The 27432-nt window shown below is 40.6% G+C and overlaps 1 protein-coding gene and 11 non-coding genes across 16 annotated transcripts in view; 1 reads left to right on the top strand and 11 right to left on the bottom strand.

Moving 5' to 3' along the window:
- LOC126393562 (alsin-like) overlaps nucleotides 1-18660 on the top strand; it is a 31766-nt gene extending 13106 nt beyond the window's left edge. For 2 of the 5 annotated variants that reach the window (XM_050049772.1, XM_050049768.1), the window contains exons 18-41: nucleotides 498-563; nucleotides 987-1146; nucleotides 2001-2132; nucleotides 2593-2721; nucleotides 3048-3071; nucleotides 4238-4308; nucleotides 5254-5320; nucleotides 5962-6140; nucleotides 6867-6932; nucleotides 7207-7305; nucleotides 7585-7749; nucleotides 8068-8179; nucleotides 8618-8695; nucleotides 8993-9129; nucleotides 9443-9598; nucleotides 9713-9827; nucleotides 11385-11542; nucleotides 11680-11778; nucleotides 12559-12741; nucleotides 12890-12935; nucleotides 13056-13117; nucleotides 13708-13857; nucleotides 14109-14205; nucleotides 14973-18660. In XM_050049772.1, the coding sequence (XP_049905729.1) occupies nucleotides 498-563; nucleotides 987-1146; nucleotides 2001-2132; nucleotides 2593-2721; nucleotides 3048-3071; nucleotides 4238-4308; nucleotides 5254-5320; nucleotides 5962-6140; nucleotides 6867-6932; nucleotides 7207-7305; nucleotides 7585-7749; nucleotides 8068-8179; nucleotides 8618-8695; nucleotides 8993-9129; nucleotides 9443-9598; nucleotides 9713-9827; nucleotides 11385-11542; nucleotides 11680-11778; nucleotides 12559-12741; nucleotides 12890-12935; nucleotides 13056-13117; nucleotides 13708-13857; nucleotides 14109-14205; nucleotides 14973-15011 (2590 nt within the window). In that variant the 3' untranslated portion in view covers nucleotides 15012-18660. Of the gene's footprint in view, nucleotides 1-497; nucleotides 564-986; nucleotides 1147-2000; nucleotides 2133-2592; nucleotides 2722-3047; nucleotides 3072-4237; nucleotides 4309-5253; nucleotides 5321-5961; nucleotides 6141-6866; nucleotides 6933-7206; nucleotides 7306-7584; nucleotides 7750-8067; nucleotides 8180-8617; nucleotides 8696-8992; nucleotides 9130-9442; nucleotides 9599-9712; nucleotides 9828-11384; nucleotides 11543-11679; nucleotides 11779-12558; nucleotides 12742-12889; nucleotides 12936-13055; nucleotides 13118-13707; nucleotides 13858-14108; nucleotides 14206-14972 lie in introns of those variants that run through there. The other 3 variants (XM_050049769.1, XM_050049770.1, XR_007570280.1) reach the window with 3 other exon arrangements.
- A 194-nt stretch (nucleotides 18661-18854) lies between these two features.
- trnaa-cgc (transfer RNA alanine (anticodon CGC)) lies at nucleotides 18855-18926 on the bottom strand. Its single transcript has one exon. It is a non-coding gene; the product is annotated as a tRNA-Ala (tRNA).
- Nucleotides 18927-19389: 463 nt separating this feature from the next.
- trnaa-cgc (transfer RNA alanine (anticodon CGC)) lies at nucleotides 19390-19461 on the bottom strand. Its single transcript has one exon. It is a non-coding gene; the product is annotated as a tRNA-Ala (tRNA).
- Nucleotides 19462-21064: 1603 nt separating this feature from the next.
- trnaa-cgc (transfer RNA alanine (anticodon CGC)) lies at nucleotides 21065-21136 on the bottom strand. Its single transcript has one exon. It is a non-coding gene; the product is annotated as a tRNA-Ala (tRNA).
- A 1219-nt stretch (nucleotides 21137-22355) lies between these two features.
- Nucleotides 22356-22427, bottom strand: trnaa-ugc (transfer RNA alanine (anticodon UGC)). The gene has a single exon. It is a non-coding gene; the product is annotated as a tRNA-Ala (tRNA).
- Nucleotides 22428-22698: 271 nt separating this feature from the next.
- trnaa-cgc (transfer RNA alanine (anticodon CGC)) lies at nucleotides 22699-22770 on the bottom strand. Its single transcript has one exon. It is a non-coding gene; the product is annotated as a tRNA-Ala (tRNA).
- Nucleotides 22771-24489: 1719 nt separating this feature from the next.
- On the bottom strand, nucleotides 24490-24561 carry trnaa-cgc (transfer RNA alanine (anticodon CGC)). Its single transcript has one exon. It is a non-coding gene; the product is annotated as a tRNA-Ala (tRNA).
- A 483-nt stretch (nucleotides 24562-25044) lies between these two features.
- trnaa-ugc (transfer RNA alanine (anticodon UGC)) lies at nucleotides 25045-25116 on the bottom strand. The gene has a single exon. It is a non-coding gene; the product is annotated as a tRNA-Ala (tRNA).
- Nucleotides 25117-25387: 271 nt separating this feature from the next.
- Nucleotides 25388-25459, bottom strand: trnaa-cgc (transfer RNA alanine (anticodon CGC)). Its single transcript has one exon. It is a non-coding gene; the product is annotated as a tRNA-Ala (tRNA).
- A 545-nt stretch (nucleotides 25460-26004) lies between these two features.
- On the bottom strand, nucleotides 26005-26076 carry trnaa-ugc (transfer RNA alanine (anticodon UGC)). The gene has a single exon. It is a non-coding gene; the product is annotated as a tRNA-Ala (tRNA).
- A 266-nt stretch (nucleotides 26077-26342) lies between these two features.
- On the bottom strand, nucleotides 26343-26414 carry trnaa-cgc (transfer RNA alanine (anticodon CGC)). The gene has a single exon. It is a non-coding gene; the product is annotated as a tRNA-Ala (tRNA).
- A 170-nt stretch (nucleotides 26415-26584) lies between these two features.
- Nucleotides 26585-26656, bottom strand: trnaa-cgc (transfer RNA alanine (anticodon CGC)). Its single transcript has one exon. It is a non-coding gene; the product is annotated as a tRNA-Ala (tRNA).
- Nucleotides 26657-27432: the final 776 nt, after the last annotated feature.

The following is a 27432-nucleotide window of genomic DNA, read 5'->3' as shown; positions in this document are numbered from 1 at the left end:
TAGCAGTTTTGCAGTTTTTATCTGGTGCTTTGGGTCTGAATATTGCTTTAAAAATATAATTTATTATTATTATGATTAGCAGCTTATATTATTTGTCTCAAACTTAAAGCAGAACTTTTTAATTATTCTTTTCCAGACTGTAGCCAAACAACGTTGTTTCCTCAGTTTCAGTATTCTACTCTTTGGGCTTGTTTGAAAGAATCTGGAAAATCATTTACATGGGTTTAAGACTCAAACCAGGAAGGCGGCTCTGTTTTTTCAGAGCAAATAAAATCAAAGCGTACAGTTTCTGTTTACAGTAGATAGTGCAAGGAGTGGACGTGTTGTTGGAAAAAATAAAGTAAGAATGCTGCTGATAATAAAATGGAGGGCACGAGTTGTTTTCACCAAGGACTTAGTAGTTTTTGAAGTTTTTATATTGTATCCAGTAGTTGAATTGAGTCTAAAAACCAAATGAACATCTCTCCGTCTCTCTGTGTGTGTCTGTCTCTCTCTAGGTATTGTTCTTCAGTAGGTAACTTCCAGGTGATGGGTGGATTCCAATCACTCCATAAACTCTCACTGTGAGCTCCTTTATTTTTCTACACACATTTCACTTGCATATTACAGCACACTTCACTTGGCCTCGCCCAAAAAATGCACATTAATTACTAGGCCTGTGCAAGTGCCACTACGGAGGCCTCCAGCAACTGTGCACCTCTGGTCAAAAGACAATCTTAATGTAAGCACAGAAAACATTCACCACACATTCAGATGATCATGCTCATGCTAAATAACCAGCTCTTCTGTAGTTTTCCCCCAAAACATATCATAAGTTTAAAACACAGGAAGCGATTCTGTGCAGTCAGAAAGCAAGTTTTCATACAAGAAAATGGATTAGCTCCCATCAGCTGAAAAGAAACACACATTTAGATGAAAATGCTGAAGATAATGAGTCCTAAAAGTGTCCTATATCTCTTTGTGTCTCTCTGTGTGTTTCTGTCCAGCGAGTGTTTAGGCTCTAAGCAGACCACGCTGGCTCAGCTGTGTGTGTCAGACCAGTCTGCCAGTGGTGATGTTGACCTGGTGTCCTTGTTGTACTGGCCTCTGCAGCAGCTCCACCAGTACAGTCGAGTCCTACTCAAACTGGCAGCCTGTTACGACGTGGTGCGGAGAAAAATGCTCTTTTGATCTTCCTCCTTTTTCTCCTTTCTTTCACTTTCTGTAAATGTCTTTGTTTCCCATGATTGAGTAACTTTGGACATACTGTAATGTATTACTGTCTTTGTAGTGGCTCAAATGTAAGATGCTCCCCATTTTGCAACACCTGTTTTTAGATAAAGACTTGAAAGAGATATAATAAGAATGATTAAACAAAACAAGTTTTAAGTGTATTGTTACAATTAAACAAAGTTCCTGTGGGTCAAATAATATAACATAAATACTCAACAACAATTATCACATAAGTATTAGAGGTATTTAGCCTTAAACAAAAGACTTTTTTTAAAATGACAAATAAAAGCTTAACAGTCATTTATTTCCTTGTTAACATCTGAAGAGAATCAGCCTTAACTTCTGAATTGAGCAGTTCATAGATTATTTAATAGATTAATTGTTTTCCAGTCTCTTCAACATACTCATTCTTCCTTCAAGCTCTTGAGAGCGGATATTTTAGGAGCAATGTGACGTACTGTGTACTATATTTTCTGCTATTACAAAAAGCACATTTTGAGAAGGTTTCCGTCTTGGCCGAGGTTTACACTTTCTTGTGTACTTTGTTGTTATTTTAATGAAGTTAGTCCTCATCATATTTATTACAGCGGAGTAGAAATATCCCTCTCTATCTTCCTCATTTTGTGGGCAGAATTGAAATGGCAGATTTGTTGCAGTGGTCAGGCTGAACTCTGATCTGTTAACAGATGTACACTTTTGTAAGAGCTGGCCAGATGGACTCTCCTTTATGTCTTCACATTAAAAAAGTGAATAAATTTAAACCTCTTTCACTTTGTTTTCCCCTGCAGTTAACTACAGAATATCAGTGCCTGCAACAGGGTTGTAGTCAGTATGACTCCCTGTCCATGTCACTGCTGAGGAAGAAGAAGGAGGCTGAGACAACCTTCCTCTTCTGGAAGACCCACTCTGGAAAAACTACTGTGAGCACAACTCTGTGTTATTTAAATCTGCTATCATTCTTCCTGATTGAACTGTGGTGAGAAGACATTTAGAGTTGCCAAACATTGCCAAACTACGATAAGCAAAAGACGAAGAGAATATACCCTTAAAATGATCTCTGAGGTCTCAAACCAGTTCATCAAGTAGATATGTTAAATAGTGAGGTGCTCAGATGGAAACCAAATGACAGCCTTCATGGAACTTTAGTTGAAGGTCACCAAAAAGTGAAGGATTTCAGCTGACTGCATTGATATGCAGATTAAAGCTACAAATGTAATGATGTAGATTTTCTTTGACTAGTTTTCTGAGTGGTACAGAAAGTCTCAACAAGTCTCTAATTCATAAGTACAGAATGCCCCTCTACTAAATCTACTCTGAAGTGTAACACACAGTTGTTTTGTTTGATTTTAATCAGCAAACATACGTGTGTTTGTTCATCAGGAGGTCCTGCGTCTCCCGCAGCGTCGTGTGGTGTGTGAAAGCAGCAACAGAACTCTGACTCTGCAAAACGCCGGGCGGTTCTCCAACCACTGGTTCATACTGTTCAATGACACACTGGTGCACACGCAGGTACACACACATGCAACACAGAAAACCTGTACAAAAAGGCTAAATGATGGTATTTTTTCTTCTACTTGATGCGATGGACACCAGTAAATCTCTACAAAGAGAAGTTGATACAAAAATATGATTTGCTAACAGTGTCCACAGCAGGGCGGAGTGACCACAATGGACCCATCTGTTAAGAAATATTTTTAAATTAACCTCACAATCCACAGGCTCTGTGTTAGTCTTGTTCAGATGAGACACTGGATCGATTTTCTGGTGTTTCTGGACATCTGCCATGTTTTGCAGATAATGTTTATATTTGTACACTGTATCTTTCATTCACTCAGGGTGCCATTCCCTCTCAAAACCTTGTAAGTATATCTGACACCAGTTTACCCACACTGAGCTTTGTGCTGCAGCAGCATGGGTTGGCTGGCCTCTGTTCAGTGCTTACACTCTGACAGGTTCACATGGGATTAGTAAGCAAATAAATGAATGCTAACACAGGACTATATGTGATGTTAAAGAAACTGTTCATACAAAACCCAACACATTTTTCAGGTGCCAGTTTAGTAGGCGCATCTGCCCCAACTAAATCGTACTTTTATGAATAGTTAAAATGTTAATTTTATGTTTTCTGGAATAATTTATTGAAAGTAAGTGTTGTGTTATTCGTTAATACTTTGTCCACCTCACTGAGGGTAGACTAACTGAATAAATATCTGGCTTTGTAATATTGCATACCGTAGCATTGCAGATATCCTGTGTTAACATTTATTTTGTACATACTGCCCTGATTACTGGTTCTTAGCTTCAGCCGCTACCAAACAGGCTGCAGTGTGAGTGTGTGGATTTTGGTTTAGAGGTGTTTGCAACAGTAACGTTCATCAGTTAGTGGTGAAAATAGATTAGGTCATAGTTGCAGTAGCTCCTTCTGGTGTGAAAGGATGCAACTCACCACTGCATTGTAGCTTTCAACAGCATGTGATGCAAGAGACAACAACCTCACTGATGAGTCCACATGACAACTTGGAGGACAATATATTTACTGTTGACTTGTGCTGTGTGTATAAACCAGTTTGCTACTGATCCCTGACTAATAGTTTGCCTTCCTATGTGTTTGGTGTGGGCCGGTGTGTTAACAGACAGCAGATGATGGTGAAACCTGTCCTGTTTCTCTCCCTGTGGTGTTGGGTTCATGTCCTGTGTTGTGAAGTAGACCTTTGACGTTGTGTTAATCCTGCATTGCACATTTATAAGCAGCTTGCCTCGTAAATTTGATAGTTGACCACCACTTTTTTGAGTTAAACCGGACAAAGTTAAACTGAAAGGATCAGTGTTTGTCACGTTCAGCGCGTTATCAATGAATCACATATACTAGCCACTGATGCTAATCATTCCCTAAGCACACTGTACATTTTTAGATCCCGGATTGAAACTTACTTGAGATTAGTTAATCAACAAAACTATCAGTGTTTCCCACCTGCAGAAAGATGATGATAAAAAAGCTTAACCACTGCTCTGTCTCTCTCTGCAGTTCTCCACTCATCACGTCTACCCTCTGAGCTGTCTGTGGGTGAAACCAGTCACTGATGACAGCAGTGGACTGTGAGTCTTGTTTGTGTTTTTTCTGTTAATCCAGACAATGAATGTCAACATAACATGACTAATACTGATAAAAAAAGTAGTGGATGTTACAGTAAAATCAGTGAGACATCAGTGTTTATGATGATGAGTAATGAACACAGGACATCTTACTCACGTCCACATGTATGGTAGTGTTACACTAAAGCCCCACCATGTTTTGGACACAGTGCGATGTCAGCCAGGTCTGAAGGGATTTTTTTAAAATCTTGGATTTTGAATTTACCACCCAGAAAATCCCTATCAGGTCATTGGTTTGAATGGAGCAGAAGCTGGTCAAGTAACAGGCAAACATTATGGCTGTAAACCATATCCAGGTAACCATTTCCTCAGAGACACATATTGGAGGAAGTGAAATTAGTCCTCTTCACTGACTTTTTAATAACTCAGTTTGTGGGATTTAGCGTCTAGTGGTTAATAGATGAACTGCAATATAAGGGACTTCAGTGCTCTGTGGTGGCTTGCTGCCTCACTGATATCTGGATCTGTCCCTGGAACTACATCATATACAGTAGTTAAGGTTGATGCCTGTGTCATAGATTGAAAAATGATTTTTATCTGGCTTACAGCGGCTTGATCTTGATTGTACCTGACGCAGGTTGAGTCTAAGCCCAGATATCAACATGCTTCAAATTAGATTCTGACTTGTTATATCCATCTATTTTGTCAGATTTTTTTTAATTCCCCAAAACTAGTAAAAACAGGTATCTTACATTTTTGTTCCAAATGACAACATCTCACACTATTTAGCTTACTGTGTTATCAACCCCAATTTAATTTATTCAGTTCTCTTTGTACTTTGATTTTTTTCCCCTTGCATTATCTCACCTTGTAAAACATTTTGTGGCATTTTTTAAGAACTTTTATACAGATGACGTTTATTACTGCCCTTGTGTTGTGTGTCTTCAGCTATGCCATCAAAATCACATGTCCAGAGGAGAGTTTCACTGTAGTGGCCTCGACACCACAAGAGAAGGTACATTTATAGTTTATACACTTAATACCCACTTATCACAGCTTGGTGTGTCATTCATAAAGTTTTATTGCAAACTGTGTTTTGCAAATGATGCTCCAAATTTAGGAAAAAAATCAATATTATGAACAAAATATTGTAGCTAGCTGCTTGATGTAGAATAATATTGTCATTGTTTTTTCAATATTAATAAGTATTAAGAAATTTTGTGATAATAGTGATGGGACTTGGGTTTTGTATTACTAATAGCTTTTTGTATTTTATTTGGTCATCTGCTGCAAGCATCATATTCAACAGCTGACAACAAAACAACTTTGCTAATATGCGGATAAATACTTTTAGTTTTTTTTCTCAGAGATATTCAAGCTTCAGTGATAGAGACACACCAATTATCTGCATCTGATTTTCATTTCTTAAAAATCTGATTGAATTACTTCTATGAAACTGGCACCATTGGAAATGCAAATATGACCAGCAAATTTTTGTGACTTTAGTCAGGAGGCACTGAAATTTCTGTCTACGCATAATGATTATTATTTAAGATGTTACCATCTGTAATTCAGATTTCCCTGCTGTTTTCTGCCTGTTTTTCATGCGGCCATTCTTTCTGAAAAACTTCCCTTTTGTGTTCTGTCTCTCTTCAGAACAAGTGGCTACGGTCTCTTAACCAGGCGGTGGATCAGGTGCTGGGTGGTGCAGGTCAGGGGTCGTCGCCGGGGGTGACAGCAATGTCTCGCACAGCCTCCTACTCGTTCACTGGAGAGGGTCGGTTTAAAGACGCCAAGTACACCGGGGGCTGGCTGGCAGGACGAGTTCATGGCAGGTTAGAGAGCATGTTTGTTTCTCTATGTGTATGTGTGTGTGTGAGTATGTAAGTGTGCCTATCTCATCTCCATCTCTGCAGCCACAGTGTGTACTGAATAATGTTTGCATATGGGTGTGTTCATAACATGTATTTTCAAGTGTGTTCATTGTTTTTGTCAGCCCAATAGAACATACTGGACATTGAAGTGTCCTTGAATGCACCATGAGGAAGAATACACTTTAAAAACAGGCATTTTAATAACACATTGTTTTACATATTTGTATAATTTTTCACATTGTATTGTAAATTTTCTGATTTTTATTTGATATGTATTTTTATACTTTCGCACTGTGTTGATCGTGGTGCACCAAAATCACCAAGTCAGATTGCTTGTGTGTGCAAACCTACTTACAATAAACCATTTCTGACTCTGATTCTGATATTAGAAATGCTCCCAGCTCATACCTAGTAGGATAACAGTAGTGCAAAACCACAGGTGGGGTACCATAAGATGGTTTCAGGGGCAAAGAGAACAGTGTGACAGTGAATGAATGATCAGTTACAGAATGTGCAGGGAGTAAATGAAGTCAAATTTGGACTGTGAACAATGTCCCAGCATTGCTGAATACAGACTTTGTTAAAATAAAGAATCCAGTTTATTCTACCTTGAAGTAGCTAATTAAATGTCCACAGAGTGTAAAACTTGCTTTGTGCATAGATAGTTAAATGTATTTGCCTTTACAGAGGCACCATGAAGTGGCCGGATGGACGGACCTACAGCGGAAACTTCAAGAATGGACAGGAGGATGGGTAAGTACACATTAAACTGTTGAAGCACTAAAGAGCTGGTTAATGTTGTTCATTTCTAATATGACACAGAGACCTGTGATCAGAGAATATAATATAAAAATACTTGCAGCAACAGAAAATAGTGGAGGTGACCAGCTTTAATTTTTAATCCTGTTACGTTCAAACATCTAGAATGCCTGAAATAGTGAAACCAGACGGTTATTGTTGTTACTCAATTCTGTGTGATTAACTGCTGTTTCAACATTTCTGAACAATTGTTCTTTCTTTTTCTCAGCTATGGAGAGTGTATAATACCTAACAAAGCTCTGCACAAGGCAGACAGCTATCAAGGACACTGGAGAGATGGCAAGATCCATGGTTTCGGCAAGTACAAGTCAGTACACTGTTTTTTTACTGTCTTTGTAGAAACGTAGAGAGAAGCTTAGGACAAAAGGCCTGTGTACGAATTGTGAATAACTGAGTCACAGGGGTCATGTCTGGTGTTAAGAAGCAGGATTTGACCCCAAGCAGGTGTGTTAAGGCAATATTAAGTCTTTGGTCATCATTCTGACTCCCACACCCACAAGCCTGTCAGCCTTAGTGGTTTCCTCCTCTCACATTAACATACAGTCGTCCACTATCTGTGTGTGTATACATGTCGTCTTCTGCTTAGGTATGCCAATGGCGAGGTGTACGAGGGCTGTTTCTGTGATGGGCAGCGGCACGGTTACGGCATGCTCAGCTCCGGTAAGCTGGCTAAGAAGTCCTCCAGTGTTTTCATTGGCCACTGGGTCCATGGCAGGAAGACAGGATATGGAGTCTGCGATGACATCACCAGGTCTGATTAATGGTTTTGACTCAAACAGAAACTCCTGTTACTCTGGGGAATGTTGCTCAACCTTGAGAAAAACAACTCTATAGGAAAAAAAGACTATTTTCAATTTTAGGAGAACATGTGCATTTCCTAATATAACCTGAAAAATGTATTTGACAGCCGATGAATAATTAGCACAATTTGCTCTTATGATTAAATGTAAGTGTAAAGTCCTCTCTGCAAACGCACAGTTTCCTGTCTCTACTAAATAACAACAACTAACTAACTAACTAACTAACTCAATAACTGTCACCACTCACTGCTGTCATGTGCTCTTCCCAGAGGTGAGAAGTACATGGGACTGTGGTTGGACGAGCAGCGGCATGGCAACGCTGTGGTTGTTACCCAGTGCGGTGTGTACTTTGAAGGCTCCTTCAGAGACAACAAGATGTGTGTAAGTTCATCGTAAAGTACGGACTTCTGGATGTAAAGAGATACAAATGCACACAACAATTAATAACATTTGTCTGAGGAGCTTTAAACCTGGATCACCTGTAGATATTGGTCCAGAAAATAGATCTAGATCTATTTTTTTAATCTAGATAGGTTTGCTGTTTTTTATCTTGTCATATTTTTTTATCTTTAATTCTATTTTAAGACATAAACCTATTCAATATATATAAAGAAATAAAAGTAGGTGGATAATTGCAATTTGTATGGGGATGCTCTGATGTGTAGTGCCACTTAAAGACAGGAGGTGGCGCCACTGAGCTTTGCTTATTTCCATATCAGCTGTAGGTACCAGATGACTTCGGGCAAAGATACATTAAATCAACGTGCAGAAAATAATTTGTACATGTAATTGTTTTTTTGTTTATTTTTTTTCTATTAGGGTCCAGGTCTGTTGGTGTCAGATGATGACACAGCTTTACATGGGGAGTTTTCTGATGACTGGACTGTCAACGGGAAGGTAGAAAACATCTCTGTCACCTTTTATCTGTGTGCTCTGGCTCTGGCTCTGGCTCTGGCTCTGTTACAACTTTGTAATGTAACTTGGTTTCCTCATTTAGGACACATGAGTAATTGGGAAATAAGTTGTCTTTTTGTGCTTAATCCCAACTTAAAATCTCACAGTTATCAAAGCAAAATGGTTTACGTCATTAGCAAGAGGTCCTATTCAGTAACCAAAAAAACTTGATTTCTACAACTGCAAAACGTTGAACATAACTTCCAACACAATCATTTCTCCTCTTCCCTTCTTGCTCAGGGTGTTTTGTCCCTGGCTAACGGTGACTGTCTGGAGGGCATGTTCAGTGGAGAGTGGACTGCAGGGCTGAAGGTGGTTGGAACGTACATCAAACCAGCTGTAGATGAACCAGAGAACAAAGAGAGAAACAGCCTGCTGTGAGTATTACTTTGTACTTTTCTTAAAAAACAACATGTATCCTGAGCTGATGTTTTTTATACAAATGTAATGTGAAGCACTTGTGTTGCGCTGCTAGTCCTGTGGTCTGTGAGCTGTTATGTGTAGTCATCTCTGTGCCTTTTCTTTGTGTGCGAATTTTAATGTGTGTTGTGTTCATCTATTGTGAAAATTATTGTCAGGCTGGTGGGTGTTTCTGGAAACAAGATATTCAAGCCTAAGACAGGGTTTGTATCATCTAGTGCTCGTGTTGTGTTTGGCATTTTAAAAAGGTTTTAATGTGTGCGTGTGCAGCAGGATGGGTCAGTACGTGGTGCCAGCAGGTCAGAGGTGGCTCTGTGTGTTTGATGAATGCTGGAGTCGACTGGGCTGTGATGCTGCTGGGAGAGGAGAGAGGACTGCAGCCTGGGACAACATTGCTGTCACTATAGCAACTGCACGACGGCACAGGTAGATAAAGCAACACACACAAACGCAGAAGGAAATGTAAATGGTGTCATACCATTCTTAAATATACAGCTGTATATCAGATTTGGTGAGTATATGTTTGTGTGTGTTTTGCAGCCCGGATCTTAGCAGGTCTCAGAGTAAAGTATTGGAGGGTTTGGAGTTTATTCCTCAGCATGGAGAACCAGTGACCACTGCAAACTATGACAACATACGAAGATACCTCATCAAGGTACATGTGGCTTTGTACATAAAAATTCTGTCTCCATAATAATCTGTGCATTGATTTGTAAGGTAGAAAGCATGAAATGCAGCCTGATACAACAGCCCTGAAGGAAATTTACTCAAACAAGAGGTGCTTCTACTGTTTTATCCTCCCTTATTGTTATAACTTGGTGGACAAAATATTAGAAATACCTCTTAATATATCATAAAACAATTCAGCAGCACCACAAACTAGTTAAATCAACACCTTTAAAACATATTGAGCAAAACTGAACATGGTAACCTTCATGAGGGTTTGATTTATTGCAGGACTGTTATATTGGACTGCGTTAATTTTAGCTGGGTGTACTAAACTAATAAACTGTCAAGTAGATATTCTATCTTGCTTCATCTGATGAGAATAAGTGAAGAGGGAACCTTTGTAAGGAGTAGACATAAGGAAATGTACTTCTTGCAGAAGTATGTTCAGAGTACCTCAAAAGAAAACGTAAGTATTTTCAAACCTGGAACATATATTCCCATGTTTTTTGTGGCTCAGTAACTAATAGGCACAACAGTTTTTAATGCGACGTTACAGTAATTAGGCCTTCATCAAGTTTTTTCGTTTGTTTTTTTTTTGCCTGATGAAGGTCTAGTTACCAAAACATCGCATTAAAATCATTATTTTTGCAAGTTAAGCTGAAAACACACCGTCAAGTGCCGCCTCTAGCACACACTGGATGCATAGCACTGCAGCTTGTTAACAGATGACCACACAAAGTTATTACTGCTTTTACTGAAGATCTGTACCTCTTCCACCTCTGCGTTAGCTTAAAATCATGTGTGGAGAGCCCCAGATAAAAGTTGATTTTTCACCTGAAGAGCCGATCTCGAGGAGCTATGACTCGCCAGGCAATATCTACTTGGCCACCATCTTTATAATGACGGGATTGTGGGTCGTTTAGCTCAGAATATTTCTGGACCTCAACAAGTCGCTTGTCATCCAGTCTTTGACACCTGAGACAGCAACAGCAACAGTTCTTTTATGCATCCATGGTGAGGAGAGGAGTCGAGCTGCTACAGGAGCAGAGGAGAAGATCTACTACGGGAGCTGGTATTAGCAGAGAGTGAGTGGGGGAAAAATGTATTTAATTCCAGGGTCAGCTAGGCTGGAAATAGGACAGTGGCGCAAAGTGCCGCTGGGTGGCACATCCAGGAGCACCAATGCATAATTTTTGACATTTAGCATTTGCTGCTGGTGTGTTTTGGCCTTTAGACAGTGGTGGGATTTCTTTTTCTGCTCGTCCCTCTCCTACGTACCTGTTTGGGAATAGATGTGCGAAATATTCTTTTTTTTTGTGACAACAGTTTTGAAATTGGTCCAGTATTGACCATTGTCCCAAAAACATGGGGGGAAAAAAAGTCCAGGTTGAAAAATACCGAGGTCACCCTTTAAGAAGGGTCGGTACAGTACTGCCTTAGTCTCAGACAAAGGAAAACACCATTTGTTCTTTTGTCTGTTGTTTTGTTGCTGTAATACTTAAGTGTGCATGTCTCTGTTTGTATGACCATGATTATGTATCAGGCATGTGAGACCCCTCACCACCCTCTGGGCTGGCTGGTGGAGACTTTGGTGACAGTCTACAGGATGACTTACGTTGGTGTGGGATCCAACCGCAGGCTGCTCAGGCAGGCTGTCCAGGAAGTTCTGGCCTACCTCACACATTTCTACAGCATCGTCAGGTGGATTTAAGCTCTCTGTTTGAGTCTTAACTGTTCAGCCCACAGCCATCTGTACACATGCATCTAATGTACTTTACACGGTCTATTTAAAAATTATTTCAGACACTTTACTTAAAAGCACTTATTGTTGCCTGTAGGTTTCTGTTCCCAGGGTTACCAGAAGATGGCGGCATCATCCCAGACCCTCCTGCCTCTCCATCAAAAAGCAGACGCAACTCTAACAAAGCAGAGCAATGGTGAGTGTAAAGGCTAATTTATGCTCAGCATTAAATACGGATCCGGATACGGACGGAGCCTTCTGTCCGTGTTCCGCGTTCATTTCGTCCGTATTTCTGCACGTTTCCATAAAGCTTACGGATACGGGCCAAACGGAGCAGTACCACCAGGAACCGTGGGGGCAGTGTTGCTGTCACTACCCGATACGTAGCTCTAGTGAGACACGAAGAAGAAATAACAATTCAATTTCTTTCATCGGCAGTACTAGAGAAAAGAATTCTCCGTCCTCCAGTCACGATGTATTTAACGGCCTCACCGACCACCGCCTCCTACAACGCTGCCTCTGTTTTTGTCTTTTATGCAAGAGGTACATTATCAATATCTCCTCCACAGTCACCATGTTTGTTTTTGAGTTTGTTGTTGTCATAAACTTTTGACTCTGGGCTGCCTCCTGGTGGATATATTGGTTAATATCCATGCCAACGTAAAGGGCGCATGGAAGTATGTGGGCAGTGACGGTAACATCGTTTGAAACGGACGTATACATTTTTGTACGTAAAGGGAGCATAAATGAGCCCTAAGAATACACACAGACATACACGAACACACACACACACATATGAAAATAGACCTAGAGGCAGTGATGATATCTGAGCAGATACAATGGTTATACTCAGTCAGAAGGATCCCTATTAAAATGAGTCACCTTGTCTCAGTGTTACCAAAATAAACAGGTTGTATTACTTAAAACCTTTATCTCCCTTTCTCTCCTCCTCCTCTTTCTCCACCATGTCCTCCAGTGGCGTTCTGGTGGTGAGCTGCTCCTCTCTGCTCCTCCCTCAGCTGCTCCCTAGACTCTACCCTCCTCTCTTTACGCTGTACTGCCTGCAGGAGGAGCAGGAGGAGGCCCAGTACTGGGAGCGCATCCTCCGACTCAACAAACACCCCGACCAGTCACTGCTTAGCTTTCTGGGAGTGCAGGAGTGAGTGTGTACATTCACACATAGACACACACATTTATTTCTACACCCACAAACACTGTCTCGAAATGACATTAACATTAACAATGTAGCCCTGCATAGTTAAAATACCAGCTGAGAGCTGTGTGCTTACTTTTTGTTTGTCTTGTAGGAAGTTCTGGCCGCTGTGGATGTCAATTCTGGGGGAGAAAAAGCAGGTCAGTTAATAAATGTACAATTTTCTCCTCATGTTGCAGCTTTGATTCCTACACAGGGTTAAAGTGTGCTGTTGCATCTGTGGTGTCCTCTATAACAGGTTATCTTTGCTCTTATGACAGATTGTGTCCAGCAGCAAAGACGCCTGCTTTGTTTCTGCTGTAGAGACACTCCAACAAATCAGGTAGCTGCCACGTGACCTGACATAACTTAAGTAGTGATGTCATTAAATGTGACATGACCTAATACAAGCAGGAAATCATTCAGACCCATGGAGCTTGTGTTCATGTCCAACATGTCACTTAATTCCTACTTTAATACAGCAGAATTTGTTGGTGGTGTTTAGATATTCTTTGCCCTGGCTGAAGCCTGTTAGGGACTGCTTGCTCCCAGGCCATGAACCGCTCCCAACAAACTCCAAAAGTAAAAGTTTTAGGTGATGGTTAGACATGGCACAGTTCAGTTACAGTGTTTGAAACAGTTTGCATAATTAGTGGATCTTGTGATATATAGCCTGGAGTGTTTTTTTTCTGCATCAATCAAAACTTCATTTGGAAATGTGTGGTAAAACTTGCATGCAATATATGCCATCTTTTTTGCAGGAATATTGTGTTTCGACAAACTTGCAGATAATGATTTAAGTCTCATTCTTAAAGTTTTACCAGCAGCACTGAAAACAAAACTAGTTACACATATCCCCTCATCTGATGTGCCAAAATGTAAAGTGCATTCTCTTGTGTATAAATAATAATGTACGTCTTCCTACACATGCAGCACCACCTTCACTCCATCAGACAAACTCCTCGTCATCCAGAAAACGTTTGAGGAATTGACCCAGGAAGTCAAACCTATGCTGGATGGCAACTTCCTGTGGTGCATGGATGACCTGCTCCCTCTTTTTCTCTATGTGGTGCTCAGGGCAAGGTGTGTTACCATATATACACACACACACTTTATTTATTGTTTACTGTCATTCAGTTAAAACACTGTATACAGTTAATGTAGCCAAGTTGTAGCTAACTAGATTGTTGATCAGTGTGGTCAGTGTTACGGACACACTTTAAACAAGAGGCTTTAGTATTACGACAGTGTGTTGTGTTTCAAACATGGAGTGATGAGCAGACGTTGCAGGCTGCTGATATAACATGTTGTGTTTGTGCCGTTCTGCTCTGCAGGATCAGAAACCTGGGAGCTGAGGTCAGTCTGATAGAAGATTTAATGGATCCCAACATTCAGCACGGAGAGATGGGACTGATGTTTACCACACTGAAGGTGAGGAGCCTCAGCACACACACTCACATACACAGATGATACTGAGTGTCTACAAAGCTTTTTTCTAAGCACCAGTTTCTTTTTTCCAATTGCTCCCATTAAGGAAATGTGTAAAAGCACCACGCCCACTTTTTTCAGAGTGCTCCAGTCTTTTTGTGCGTCCACTTTAAGCGTACTTCAACCATCTGCTAACGTAGCGTAGCTAACTAATGTTAATGTCAAGATATTCTGTGCGTTTCATACTATCATACTATTTAGTATGCCAGAAAAAGATTTTCTATGTTCCAATATATAGTATGTCAAATACAGTAGGCCAAAAATACCAGGATGTTTCACTACATCTGGTCCGATTTTGCAGTATGCAGGCCAGCATGCTTTTCTGGCTGTTCTGGCCCACAATCCTCTGCACAGCGGACGATATGTTACATCGACTGAGCTGCAAATAAACGCTTTAACCAGCTGATAATCATTCTCTATCTCTTGAAGGTAGTCCACAGTTGGAAACAAATTTAGAAGACACTTAGTCTTTTCAATTTTGATGGTATTCTACCTGTGGTTGGTGCTAAAGCAACATGCTGATTGTAACTTGCCTTTGCTAAGTGCTCATAGGACCAACACTTTAATATGATTACAATTTTTTTTAATTCAGTAAGTAAACAAAGTGGATGGTGCAGCCTTATAGAGCTTCTTTGTTTATATGATATAGTCATTATCATCAGTCGTTTGTCCTTCATCATTTAATCTTCAGTTTAATGACTCTGCTGCAGGCCTGCTACATCCAGATCCAGCAGGAGTCATCCATGTAGGAGTGGACATCAAGACGCCATACAGTCAACAAACAGCAATGAAAGCACTGCCAGGAGAGACACAGTGCTTCACACACACGAGCTGCCAGAACAAAACCAGTCAAACCACCAGCGTCCACTGGGAAGCTGCACTGACACATAGAGGGAGGGGAGAGCGTTACTCCTTCACCTGCTGTCAAATGATGTCTGACACCTGTTTACTGTTGATCCTTTCAGTTTGTCACAGCACGCCAGAGTTCTGTCTTTTCTATGGAGGGCAGTTTACACAGGAAAGTATCACACCGCCCTCTTCTGGACATGTTAGAGAACTGCATCATCATCTTCAAAACAACATCTGGTAAGAAGTAGATTTTCAGTTGTACAGTAATACATCAGTAGTTCAATAGTATTCATCAGAAGTATTTATTGAAAGTCACAGTGGTAGAGGTGTCACAACAACAGTGCAGTTTTTATTACTTTACAGTGTTTTTTGATTTACAGTTTTCCCCTTAAAGGGTTATCCATTAGTATATACAGTAATGTCGCTGTGAGGTATCAAACTGCTCATTACTCAAGGCAAAGGGAACTGATGAACCACATGAAGTCTGATTATGATCAGACTTTAAAGTGAACAGTGATCTCAATACTGTTTTAATGACCTCAAAGAAAACCTTACAGGTGTGATATCTGTCTTTACACATGTTTAATTCACCAGTAAAGCTCCACCCACAGTGGATGTACAGTTGAAAATATCAAAACTTAATGAAGACTACGGTGCAGGTACCTGCTGATGTGCTTATGATCTGGTGTTGGCTTTGTAAAACTGCACTCGTAGAATTGACAGAGTATTGTGAGTGCCGTTTTTTTTATTACTTTTGACTGGTCCCAGGGCAACAGCAGGAGACACAGGTGGAGTTAATACAGCAGGGTCACACTGCCTCGGTTCACCAGTACGCAGCTGAAGAGCAGCCTGGATGAAAGGTTTTGCTTTTCTAACAAGATACAACTTAAACTTCACAAAGTTGGTGAGTTTTACTGTCTGTGTGAAAACAGAGCAAACAGCTGAAGCCACTTAGCTGTGGTTTGATATTTCTTCCTCAGAAGCCAAACCAAAATTACCAGGTCAGAAAGCTCAGTTTTTCATGTAACCGTGTTCTCCTGCGAACATAAATGAGATGCAAATCGCTTTACTTTGTTTGCATATGGATCAGATATGCACCATTTCAGTAGCATCCCCAAAACTAATTTAGACCCTTTTATATCTTTTGAATGCAAAAGACCCAGTTCAAAACATCACACTAAACAGACTGTGTGAGACTGTTAATACATTATTTTTATTTATTGTTTTAACACTTGTACTCTCCCGTAGTACAAAAGCAACCTGTGCGTGCTCCTGCACACTGAAACTAACCGTGGAGCAGTTTGTCTCAGGTCTCATAACTGTTAAACAGGAAGCTGAGCAGTAGGACAGAAACATGTCACTACAGAGGGAAAATATTTTTTACTTTACTTAAGATAATTAATGAGGGAACACTGATTAGCTATGCATCGAGAATATATTCACACCTGTGTGGATACTGTATTCAGTCTGTTGTTCTGTGGAGTGTTTTTGTGTGAGTGTGTGTGAGAGTGAGCATGTATGAACAAGTCTGAGGAGGAACGCTTTTAATGGTACACTGACAGTTTTTAAATTTAGATCAACAAACAGCCAGGAGAGTGTTTGAAGACAGATTAAAATGACAGCAGTTCAAGATACCTTAAAGAAGAAATATTCCAGGATTTATTGTGACATCCATCAGTCATGTTAGTCTCTGAGCAAGGTTTGTTTAAAACTTGTCACAGGTTGGAGTTATATTTGGTGGAAGGTTGACCCTGAAAAAGTGATGACTACTTTGTGTCCATCTGATATATTTTTAAAGATTAATTCACATTGCAAGATAAGACATTTTAAACATTGTCACTATTTTCTTATGAACTACTGCACTTACTTAAAGGGACAGTTCACCCCAAAATCAAATGTAAATGTTTTTCCCCTTACCTCCGTACAGTTGGCAGGTGTAGTTTGGTAAAATGAAAATAGTTCCTACATGAAACTGCTCACAGCAAACGCTGTGGATTATCTTGAGTAAGCAGGTCTTGATTTCTGGAAAGAGACATTGCTGTTGGGTTTTAAATGTATTTTTTGGCACTTTGAGCACCACAAGCTGAGTGCCATCTAGTTCCATTATATTGGAGAGAAGGCAGACATCTCTACGGCTGATATCACCAACACTCAGCAACTCACTCCAAAACAATATGGATTGATAAATAGAACTACAGATAAGAGGGAAATATATATATATTTTGTTTGGGGGTGAACTGTCCCTTTAAATGAAAAAATATGACATAAGTATTCCATGTCAGTCTATCACTGTCTGTTTTAATGTTACAAAAAACATCAAGGTACTTAAATGTTTTTTGTATCAGTCTGTTTTGATCCTTTGAATCCATCTGTATGTTATAAATGACTGTATTTTCAGATCCAGGTCCTTCGGGACATCAAACTAATAATTTTCAGTACCTTCCTTAATCTGCAAAAGAAAAAGTTGATGGTCACTATCTGGCATGACGCCTGTTTTAGCTCCCAGCATTTCCACGACCCCAGCAGCCACCATGTGAGTTTGAGCACGGGGAGGGAGCTTCAGATCACTTCTAACGGACTATAACTTAATTAATTTGTTAATAGAAGCAATATAGATTATTTATTAGGGATATATATTCAAAGTATAAATCCTATGCCAGAAAATTTCCTACAGCCCTCACTCATGGGGTCAAACTTTAAGATTCCATCTAAAATTCATAGGAACAAATATGAGGTGTTTAAGGCAACCTGTTGTCATGTTACTGACTGTAAATAATGTTAGCTTGTTGTTATGTTTTCAGGAATGAAACAATTGCAGGAAGCTCAGACTGAGCTGTAGAGTTCAACAACACCAACAAAAAAAACTTGCCAAAATGACAGGAAAGCAGCTGATTATTCTCTCTCTTTCAGCGTTACTGAAATGTGTTTGTACTGTATTTATTGTTACTCAAGCTGTTGCAGAATATAGACATGTATATGTTGGGATAGGTTTATGTCTTTATGCTATTAAACCGCTGCAGTGTGTGTAGTGTGTAGATGTAACAACAAGGGATGTTTGGGACAGTTGACCTCTCTGCCTCCGTTAATACCAGGTTAGAGGACAGTACAGATGTTTTACATGTCTCAGCTCAGTATCAACAAAATCACCTGCAGTATCACATATAGGATTCCATTATGGTGTTATTGTGCTGAAAAAAACTAAACTAATGACTCAGAAAATGTAGTCATGATTTATAAGTGATTAAAGAGAACATTTCTTCTTCATGGGTTCAGACATGTAAAAAACATGTTGGTCTTCTGTAAAAAAAAAACCCTGCATTTCTTGGAGTTTTCTCACAATGAGGTTATAACCTGACTGAATTTATGACTTGAGTTTTATTATTTTTCTAACTAAGTGTATATTTTTGTAACTTCATACATTTATAGACAGAGATGATTCGGGGAATAGATCGAAGAATGTTTGATTAGTTTTGATGGGAAAATGCAGTGAAATGGAAAATGTGTGTTTACTCAGAAAAGGGCAATAAATTTGGTTTACTTCTGGAAAAATGGCTGCTGATGAATTGTTTTTACTTTATCACTATTGTTTCTTAATTTAACAGATTCATTGATAGGTTGACATATTAATTTGCTTTAATAGCAGACTGAATCTGCCCTGACTGTCTCTATACAGTGTTAATAAGTGTCTGACTGCTGTGTATCAGGCCCTTTGTAGTAGTGTTAAAGGAGTCAGTCAGTCATGATGGAGATGCTGGGGATTGATCCCAGGACCTTGTACATGCGAAGCACACGCTCTCCCACTGAGCTACATCCCCCATGTATGGTTTTGAGGCTGCCTGATAATTTATTCTTTTTTTAAGGCCCAGTGTGCATGTCAGCATTGAGCATCTATTGGCAGACATGGTATATAATATTCATAACTGTGTTTTCATTACCTTAAAAAACCTGTTAGTATATCTACATACAGAGCAGGTCCTCTTGCATGGAGAACACCATGTTCTTCTACAGTAGCCCAGAACAGACAAATTAAACACCTCTAGTTTGTCATGTTTTCATGTCGGCCGCTATACCTCCTGCCTGGTACACAGGAGAAGTTTCAGCTCTGCAAACTCACTGCTAGATGCTGGAAAATCCTATACATGGGACTTTTAAGTGTTTTAGTTGTTCAATTAATAAATCACTAGTAAGAGCCCTTCCTCCTTGTAAACACAGTTGTAACTGGGATTAATCTGTGTTAGCTGCATAGATTGATAAAGGAAGTCATGACTTATCACATGATGGAGATGCTGGGGATTGATCCCAGGACCTTGTACATGCGAAGCACACGCTCTACCACTGAGCTACATCCCCACTATGTGAGTAATTGAAAATCCCAGTCAGACTGGACATGCTGTCGCAGGCTCAAGGACAGCTCTGGCACAAGAATCCGGGGATTTACAGGCTGCATGTCTGGCCCTTGGACAGGAGCCGCCCTGCGGCTTGAGTCCTGCCGTTATGGCTACCCTGCAGGCAGCTAGGGCTCCCTCTACCAGGGTTCTTTATGCTGGCAGATGGAAAGGTTTTGCCAGTGGTGTGCAGAGAAAGGCTGGAACCCGGTCTCTTGTGGGACACAAGGGGTCCTCTTGTTTTTGCAGTCACTGTTGGAGAGAGGGCTGACTGAATCCACCTTGAGGGGCTATGTGGCGGCCATATCTGACCGTCACTTGAGGGTGGGACGATGGGCTCGCAGCCCCTTCTTGGCCAGTTTTTGAAGGGGGCTAGGTGTATCCAGTCATCACGGTCCCCCATGGTCCCGTCATGGGATTTGCAGTTGGTGTTGCAGGCTCTGTCTGAGTCTCCTTTTGAGCCTTTGTCCAGTTTGGGGCTGGAGCTTCTGTCCCTCAAAACAGCTTTTCTTCTTGCCATGTCCTCAGTGAAGTGTGCCTCTGAACTGCATGCCCTGTCTGTGCATCCATCCTGTTTGAGGTTGGGGGAGGCTCTGCCATCTCTCTCCTTCCAAATCCAGCCTTCTTACCTAAGGTGCCCCCTCGATCTTTCGTGGTGCAGCCCTTGGTTCTGGAGCCCTTTCATCCTCCACCACATGACTTGGTGGAGGCAGCTCGGTTACACTTGCTCTGTCCAGTTCGGTCCCTGAGGGTGTACATCGCCCGTACGGTCCCGGTTAGACAGACTAACCAGGTCTTTGTCTGCTATGGGGGAGCCAGGCTGGGCCACGCTCTGTCCAAGCAGTGGTTGGCCCGTTCTACAGGCTAAATGTTGGCTCGTCAATATCCTCTGCTGTCCTGCAAGCAAGACAGTGAGTGTGCGGTCCCTGCTATGCTGGGCCTTTTTCTGTCCGTAAAAATGGGAACAGAAAAGGTGGATGGTGTTTTCTTTTGCAGTAGGTGACCTTCATTGGTCTTGGCTGTAGTGCCCCGAGGCTTTATTTTTCTTCAATAAAAAAATGTGTTCTGATCAGTTAACTGTTGTCCTGAGTTTTTAGCCTCACTACACCTCCTGCCTGACCTTATTTGCTATTCAGTTGACCCATACGGTGGCGTGTTGACCTGATATGAAATAGAACGGATGGTTACAGAAGGTAACTGTGGTTCTATGAATGAAGGTCAACATGCCAGCTTGCATTGTCTTTCAGTAGGCTGGTTTGGCCTCAGTCGGAGAAAAAAGACTGGGCAGGTGATCGCACAGCTGTATTAGTAAGCTCTGATTGTGCCCAAAGGGCGGAGGTGTTAATTTGCTAATTGTCTCCTGAAAAAGCTCACCCTCGGAGAGAGTGACCCATACGGTGGCGTGCTGACCTTCATTCACAGAACCACGATTACCTTCTGTAACCATCCGTTTTAGTTGTTCAATTAATAAATCACTAGTAAGAGCCCTTCCTCCTTGTAAACACAGTTGTAACTGGGATTAATCTGTATCAGCTGCATAGATTGATAAAGGAAGTCAACAGACCTGATGGAGATGCTGGGGATTGATCCCAGGACCTTGTACATGCGAAGCACACGCTCTACCACTGAGCTACATCCCCACTATGTAATTAATAGATTTATACTTTTTTAACGTCCAGTGTGTGGGGTTGAAGAGCATCTATAGGTATATGTTGGTAGTATATAATATTAATAACTATGTTTTCATTATGTTAGCATAAGCTGTTAATATATCTCCATACAGAGCAGGTCCTCTTATATGGAGTACACCATGTTCTTCTACAGTAGCCCAGAACAGACAAATTAAACACCTCTAGATATTACCATTCATGCTTGCACGTCGGTCACAGTAGCTCACCTGCATGGCTTATACACAAGAGAAGTTTCAGTTCTGCAAACTCACTGCTAGATGCCAGTAGATCCTACACATGGGACTTTTAAGTGTTTTAGTTGTTCAATTAATAAATCACTAGTAAGAGCCCTTCCTCCTTGTAAACACAGTTGTAACTGGGATTAATCTGTGTCAGCTGCATAGATTGATAAAGGAAGTCAACAGACGTGATGGAGATGCTGGAGATTGATCCCAGGACCTTGTACATGCGAAGCACACGCTCTACCACTGAACTACAGCCCCTTTGTTTGTGGCTTATCCAAAGATGTGCTCAGACGAACATCTGATTTTCTGATTGCTGGAAAATAATCGGAAATGTCAACTAAATTGAAAATGTTTGTGTTGATAGTAAAAGACAAGACGAAGAGAGTTTTGCAAGGCACAAATATTGTTTCTCTACTGCATTTTACTGAAGAGCAACAGTTCCTCATCAGCTCAGACTGGATGCTGAAAGGTGGCAGACATGGAAGCAGTTATGCATATTATCAAATTACAGCGGAGATCCCCACTTCTAAATGTATTATTCTAATACTCCATTCATTAGGACCCCCTTTACCTCCTGAACAGTCTGCATTCTCGGTGGCATGGATTTAACAAGGTGCTGGGGACAATAAGCTGTGATTCTGCTCTGTGTTGACGATAATAACGTTATTCAGCTGGTTTGAGACTGTGGAGGACCCTGGAGTTCCATGAGCANAACAGTCTGCATTCTCGGTGGCATGGATTTAACAAGGTGCTGGGGACAATAAGCTGTGATTCTGCTCCGTGTTGACGATAATAACGTTATTCAGCTGGTTTGAGACTGTGGAGGACCCTGGAGTTCACTCAACCAGTTTATTGAAATTGCTCACTTTATAAACAACATTCTTTTAAGAGCTGTTATTGCCACTGCACAAACAACTGCTCTTTAGGTGTAGTAGTAATTACATTGGAGATGCTGGGGATTGATCCCAGGACCTTGTACATGCAAAGCACACGCTCTACCACTGAGCTACATCCCCTTTATTTGTAGTGTACCCAAGGATATGAGCTCCGACAGACGAGCATATGATTAACTTCTGGAAAATAATCTGAACTGTCAACTGAATAGAAAACTTTTGTGTTGATAGTAAAAGTCAAGCCAAAGAGAGTTTTGCAAAGGAAGGAGAAAGGCACCAACACTCTCTCTACTGTATTATACAGAAGAGCAACAGTGCTCATATTTCATCCATTCAGACTGGGTGCTGAAAGGTGGCAGTCATGAAAGCAGTTGTGTATATTATCAAATTACAATGGAGATGCTGGGGATTGATCCCAGGACCTTGTACATGCGAAGCACACGCTCTACCACTGAGCTACATCCCCATATGTAACAGTTAATACCACCTGATTAATTATATTAATTACTTTACTTTTTTTAAGGTCCAGTGTGTAGGGTTGAGGAGCATCTATTGATAGAAATGGTATATAATATTCATAACTTTTCATTACCTTAGAATGAGCCAGTAATATATCTACATACAGAGCAGGTCATCTTGCATGGAGTACACCATGTTCTTCTACAGTAGCCCAGAACAGACAAATTAAACACTTCTAGATATTACCATTCATGCTTGCATGTCGGCCATAGTAGCTCACCTGCATGGCTTATACACAAGAGAAGTTTCAGTTCTGCAAACTCACTGCTAGATGCCAGTAGATCCTACACATGGGACTTTTAAGTGTTTTAGCTGCATAGATTGATAAAGAAAGTCAACAGACCTGACAGAGATGTTGGGGATTGATCCCAGGAACTTGTACACGTAATGTACACGCTCTACCACTGAGCTACAGCCCCACGGCCAAATGTGTCATTCTAATACTCAATTTATTAATACCCCCTTTACCCCCTGGACAGCCTGCATTCTCGATGGAATGGATTTAACAAGGTGATGGAAACATTCCTTTGAGATTCTGCTCCATGCTGACAATGATAACGTCATTCAGCTGGTTTGAGACTGTTGAAGCCACTGGAGTTCACTGAACCAGTTTATTGACTGAATCATTTGTTTCTTAGTTCATTAATTTATTTATCCTTACCTGAAATTGCTCAATCAATAATCAAGATTGAATTGATTGGATTGGATTGGATTAACTTTAATAATCCCCGTGGGGAAACCGGATTGCCACCATGGTCAACATACAGTACAACAATAAGACATAGACAAAATATACATATACAATAACGTCACCTAGGAGTGCAGTGGTCCAATACAATAATAGCAAAATGACCAGAAAAAAAAAATAAAATAAAATAAATAAAGATTAAAAAGAATAAAAACAGTACAACTGCAATTTAAAAGTGCAATGTACAAGGACGAGTATAGCAGCAGGTTATAACAGCAAGAGAGTATAGCTGCAATTTAAAGTGCAATGTACAAGCAAATATAGCAGCAAGTTATAACAGCAAGAAAGTGTCGCTGCAATTTAAAGTGCAATGTTCAAGGACTAGTATAGCAGCAAGACATGACATCAGCAATCCAAATTAAAAAGCCTGGTTGCTGCAGGAACAAAGGACTTCCTCAATCTTTCTGTGGAGCATCTGGGCAAAAGAAGCCGCTTACTTCTGCCACTTCTAACAAAAGTGCTATGCAGGGGGTGATCATCCTGAGACAAGATAGCTCTAAGCTTCCTCCTAGTCCTCTGCTCTGTTATGACCTCCAGAGAAGCAGGGCTCATACCAATAACAGATCCCGCCTTTCTAATAAGTTTGTTGATCCTGTTCCTGTCCTCCAATGTTAGGCTGCCACCCCAACAACCAACCACATAAAAAAGGACACTTGCTAAAATACCATTATAAAAAACATTTAGAAGAGATCTGCTGATGTCAAATGATCTGAGTTTCCTCAAGAAAAATAATCTGGACTGGGCCTTCTTAAAAATAGCGTTTGAGTTCTTCTTCCAGTCCAGTTTACAGTCCACATGCGCACCCAGATATTTTATGAGGATACAATCTCTACAGGAGATTGTCTTAGGAGCTCTTATTTGCCACTGTACAAAGAAGTCCCCTTGGTGTTTATTAGTAAAGGAAGTTACCAGACATAATGGAGATGCTGGGGATTGATCCCAGGACCTTGTACATGCGAAGCACACGCTCTACCACTGAGCTACATCCCCTTTATTTGTTTAATACCCAAAGTTGTGTGTTGATAGTAAAAGGCAAGTCCGGGAGAGTTTTTTGCAAGGCACAAATATTGTTTCTCTACTGCATTTTACTGAAGAGCAACAGTTCCTCATCAGCTCAGACTGGGTGCTGAAAGGTTGCAGACATGAAAGCAGTTATACATATTATCAAATTACAGTGGAAATCCCCACTTCTACATGTATTATTCTAATACTCCATTCATTAGGACCCCCTTTACCTGCTGAACAGTCTGCATTCTCGGTGGCATGGATTTAACAAGGTGCTGGGGACATTAAGCTGTGATTCTGCTCCGTGTTGACGATAATAACGTTATTCAGCTGGTTTGAGACTGTGGAGGACCCTGGAGTTCACTCAACCAGTTTATTGAAATTGCTCACTTTATAAACAACATTCTTTTAAGAGCTGTTATTGCCACTGCACAAACAACTGCTCTTTAGGTGTAGTAGTAATTACATTGGAGATGCTGGGGATTGATCCCAGGACCTTGTACATGCAAAGCACACGCTCTACCACTGAGCTACATCCCCTTTATTTGTAGTGTACCCAAGGATATGAGCTCCGACAGACGAGCATATGATTAACTTCTGGAAAATAATCTGAACTGTCAACTGAATAGAAAACTTTTGTGTTGATAGTAAAAGTCAAGCCAAAGAGAGTTTTGCAAAGGAAGGAGAAAGGCACCAACACTCTCTCTACTGTATTATACAGAAGAGCAACAGTGCTCATATTTCATCCATTCAGACTGGGTGCTGAAAGGTGGCAGTCATGAAAGCAGTTGTGTATATTATCAAATTACAATGGAGATGCTGGGGATTGATCCCAGGACCTTGTACATGCGAAGCACACGCTCTACCACTGAGCTACATCCCCATATGTAACAGTTAATACCACCTGATTAATTATATTAATTACTTTACTTTTTTTAAGGTCCAGTGTGTAGGGTTGAGGAGCATCTATTGATAGAAATGGTATATAATATTCATAACTTTTCATTACCTTAGAATGAGCCAGTAATATATCTACATACAGAGCAGGTCCTCTTGCATGGAGTACACCATGTTCTTCTACAGTAGCCCAGAACAGACAAATTAAACACCTCTAGAGTTTCAGTTCTGCAAACTCACTGCTAGATGCCAGTAGATCCTACACATGGGACTTTTAAGTGTTTTAGCTGCATAGATTGATAAAGGAAGTCAACAGACCTGATAGAGATGCTGGGGATTGATCCCAGGAACTTGTACATGTAATGTACACGCTCTACCACTGAGCTACAAACCCTTTAATTGGAGGTTACTCAAAGATATGAGCTCAGACAGATGAACATCTGATTATCTGTAGGAAAACAGTCTGAACTGTCAGCTAAATTGAAAATTTTTGTGCTGATAGTAGCAGTTGTATATAATAGCAGTTTATAATGGAGATGCTGGGGATTGATCCCAGGACCTCGTACATGCAAAGCACACACTCTACCACTGAGCTACATCCCCACTGCCAAATATATTTGGCACTTAAGGATTCTGCTCCATGCTGACAATGATAATGTCATTCAGCTGGTTTGAGACTGTTGAGGCCACTGGAGTTCACTGAACCAGTTTATTGACTGAATCATTTATTTGTTTGTTTGATGATTTTTTTATTTATTCTTTCCTGATATTACTCAATCAATAATCAAGATTCTCCTAGGAGCTCTTATTTGCCACTGTACAAAGAAGTCCCCTTGGTGTTTGTTAGTAAAGGAAGTTACCAGACATAATGGAGATGCTGGGGATTGATCCCAGGACCTTGTACATGCGAAGCACATGCTCTACCACTGAGCTACATCCCCTTTATTTGCATAATACCCAAAGTTGTGTGTTGATAGTAAAAGGCAAGCCTGGGAGAGTTTTTAGCAAGGCACAAATATTGTTTCTCTACTGCATTTTACAGAAGAGCAACAGTATTTGTTTCTTATCAGTTCAGACTGGGTGCTGAAAGGTGACAGTCACCAAGGTACAATGGAGATGCTGGGGATTGATCCCAGGACCTTGTACATGCGAAGCACACGCTCTACCACTGAGCTACATCCCCCTACCTTTGTACATTGTTCTAATACTAGTTTTATTAGGACTTAACAGCCTGAATTCTTGGCAGTATGGATTTCAGAATGTGCTGGAAACATGACTCAGATTCAGCTCCATGCTGACAATGATCATTCATTCAGCTGGTTTGAGACTGTGGAGGACCCTGGAGTTCACTGAACCAGTTTATTGACTGAATCTGTGAGTTTGTAAAATAAATAAATAAATGATTAATTACATTTGTAAGAGCAAAATATGTCATTTCTCTTACCAGGCATTCATTGTATTTAGCATGTGTGAACACTGGGTGGCGTTAAATTGGTATTTTGGCTTAGTGAATAAAGGGAGGAAGGACATTGCAGCCATCAGGTGTTTGACCCTGGAGGGGCAAATGGTTTTTGAACACTGTGGTGTGAAACATTGTGTGACATGCTGTAAGTTGTGTGTGTGTGTGTGTGTGTGTGTGTGTGTGTGTGTGTGTGTGTGTGTGTGTGTGTGTGTGTGTGTGTGTGTGTGTGTGTTTTGGATGAAAAATTAAGACACTGACATTTAGTCAACCTTATGCATGCCACTATGAATAAATATGATGATCATTCTGCAACTGGAGCCTACAGGTCATTTTCTGAACACAACACAACCAAGGAAAGCTGTGGTGTCAATTTCTATGTCGAAAAACAAAAAAGTCATTGAATATTGAAATGGGTCGTATTGCACTTTTAGGACGATCCCTAACAACACCTATAGTCACAGGTGCGTTGGACAGACATTCAGTGGTCACAAGTGGTT

This window comes from Epinephelus moara, chromosome 7 (genome assembly GCF_006386435.1).
Source record: "Epinephelus moara isolate mb chromosome 7, YSFRI_EMoa_1.0, whole genome shotgun sequence".
Taxonomy (NCBI): Eukaryota; Metazoa; Chordata; class Actinopteri; order Perciformes; family Serranidae; genus Epinephelus; species Epinephelus moara.
The sequence above is the reverse complement of the archived record's forward strand: the minus strand, read 5'-3'. Positions and strand labels throughout refer to the sequence as shown.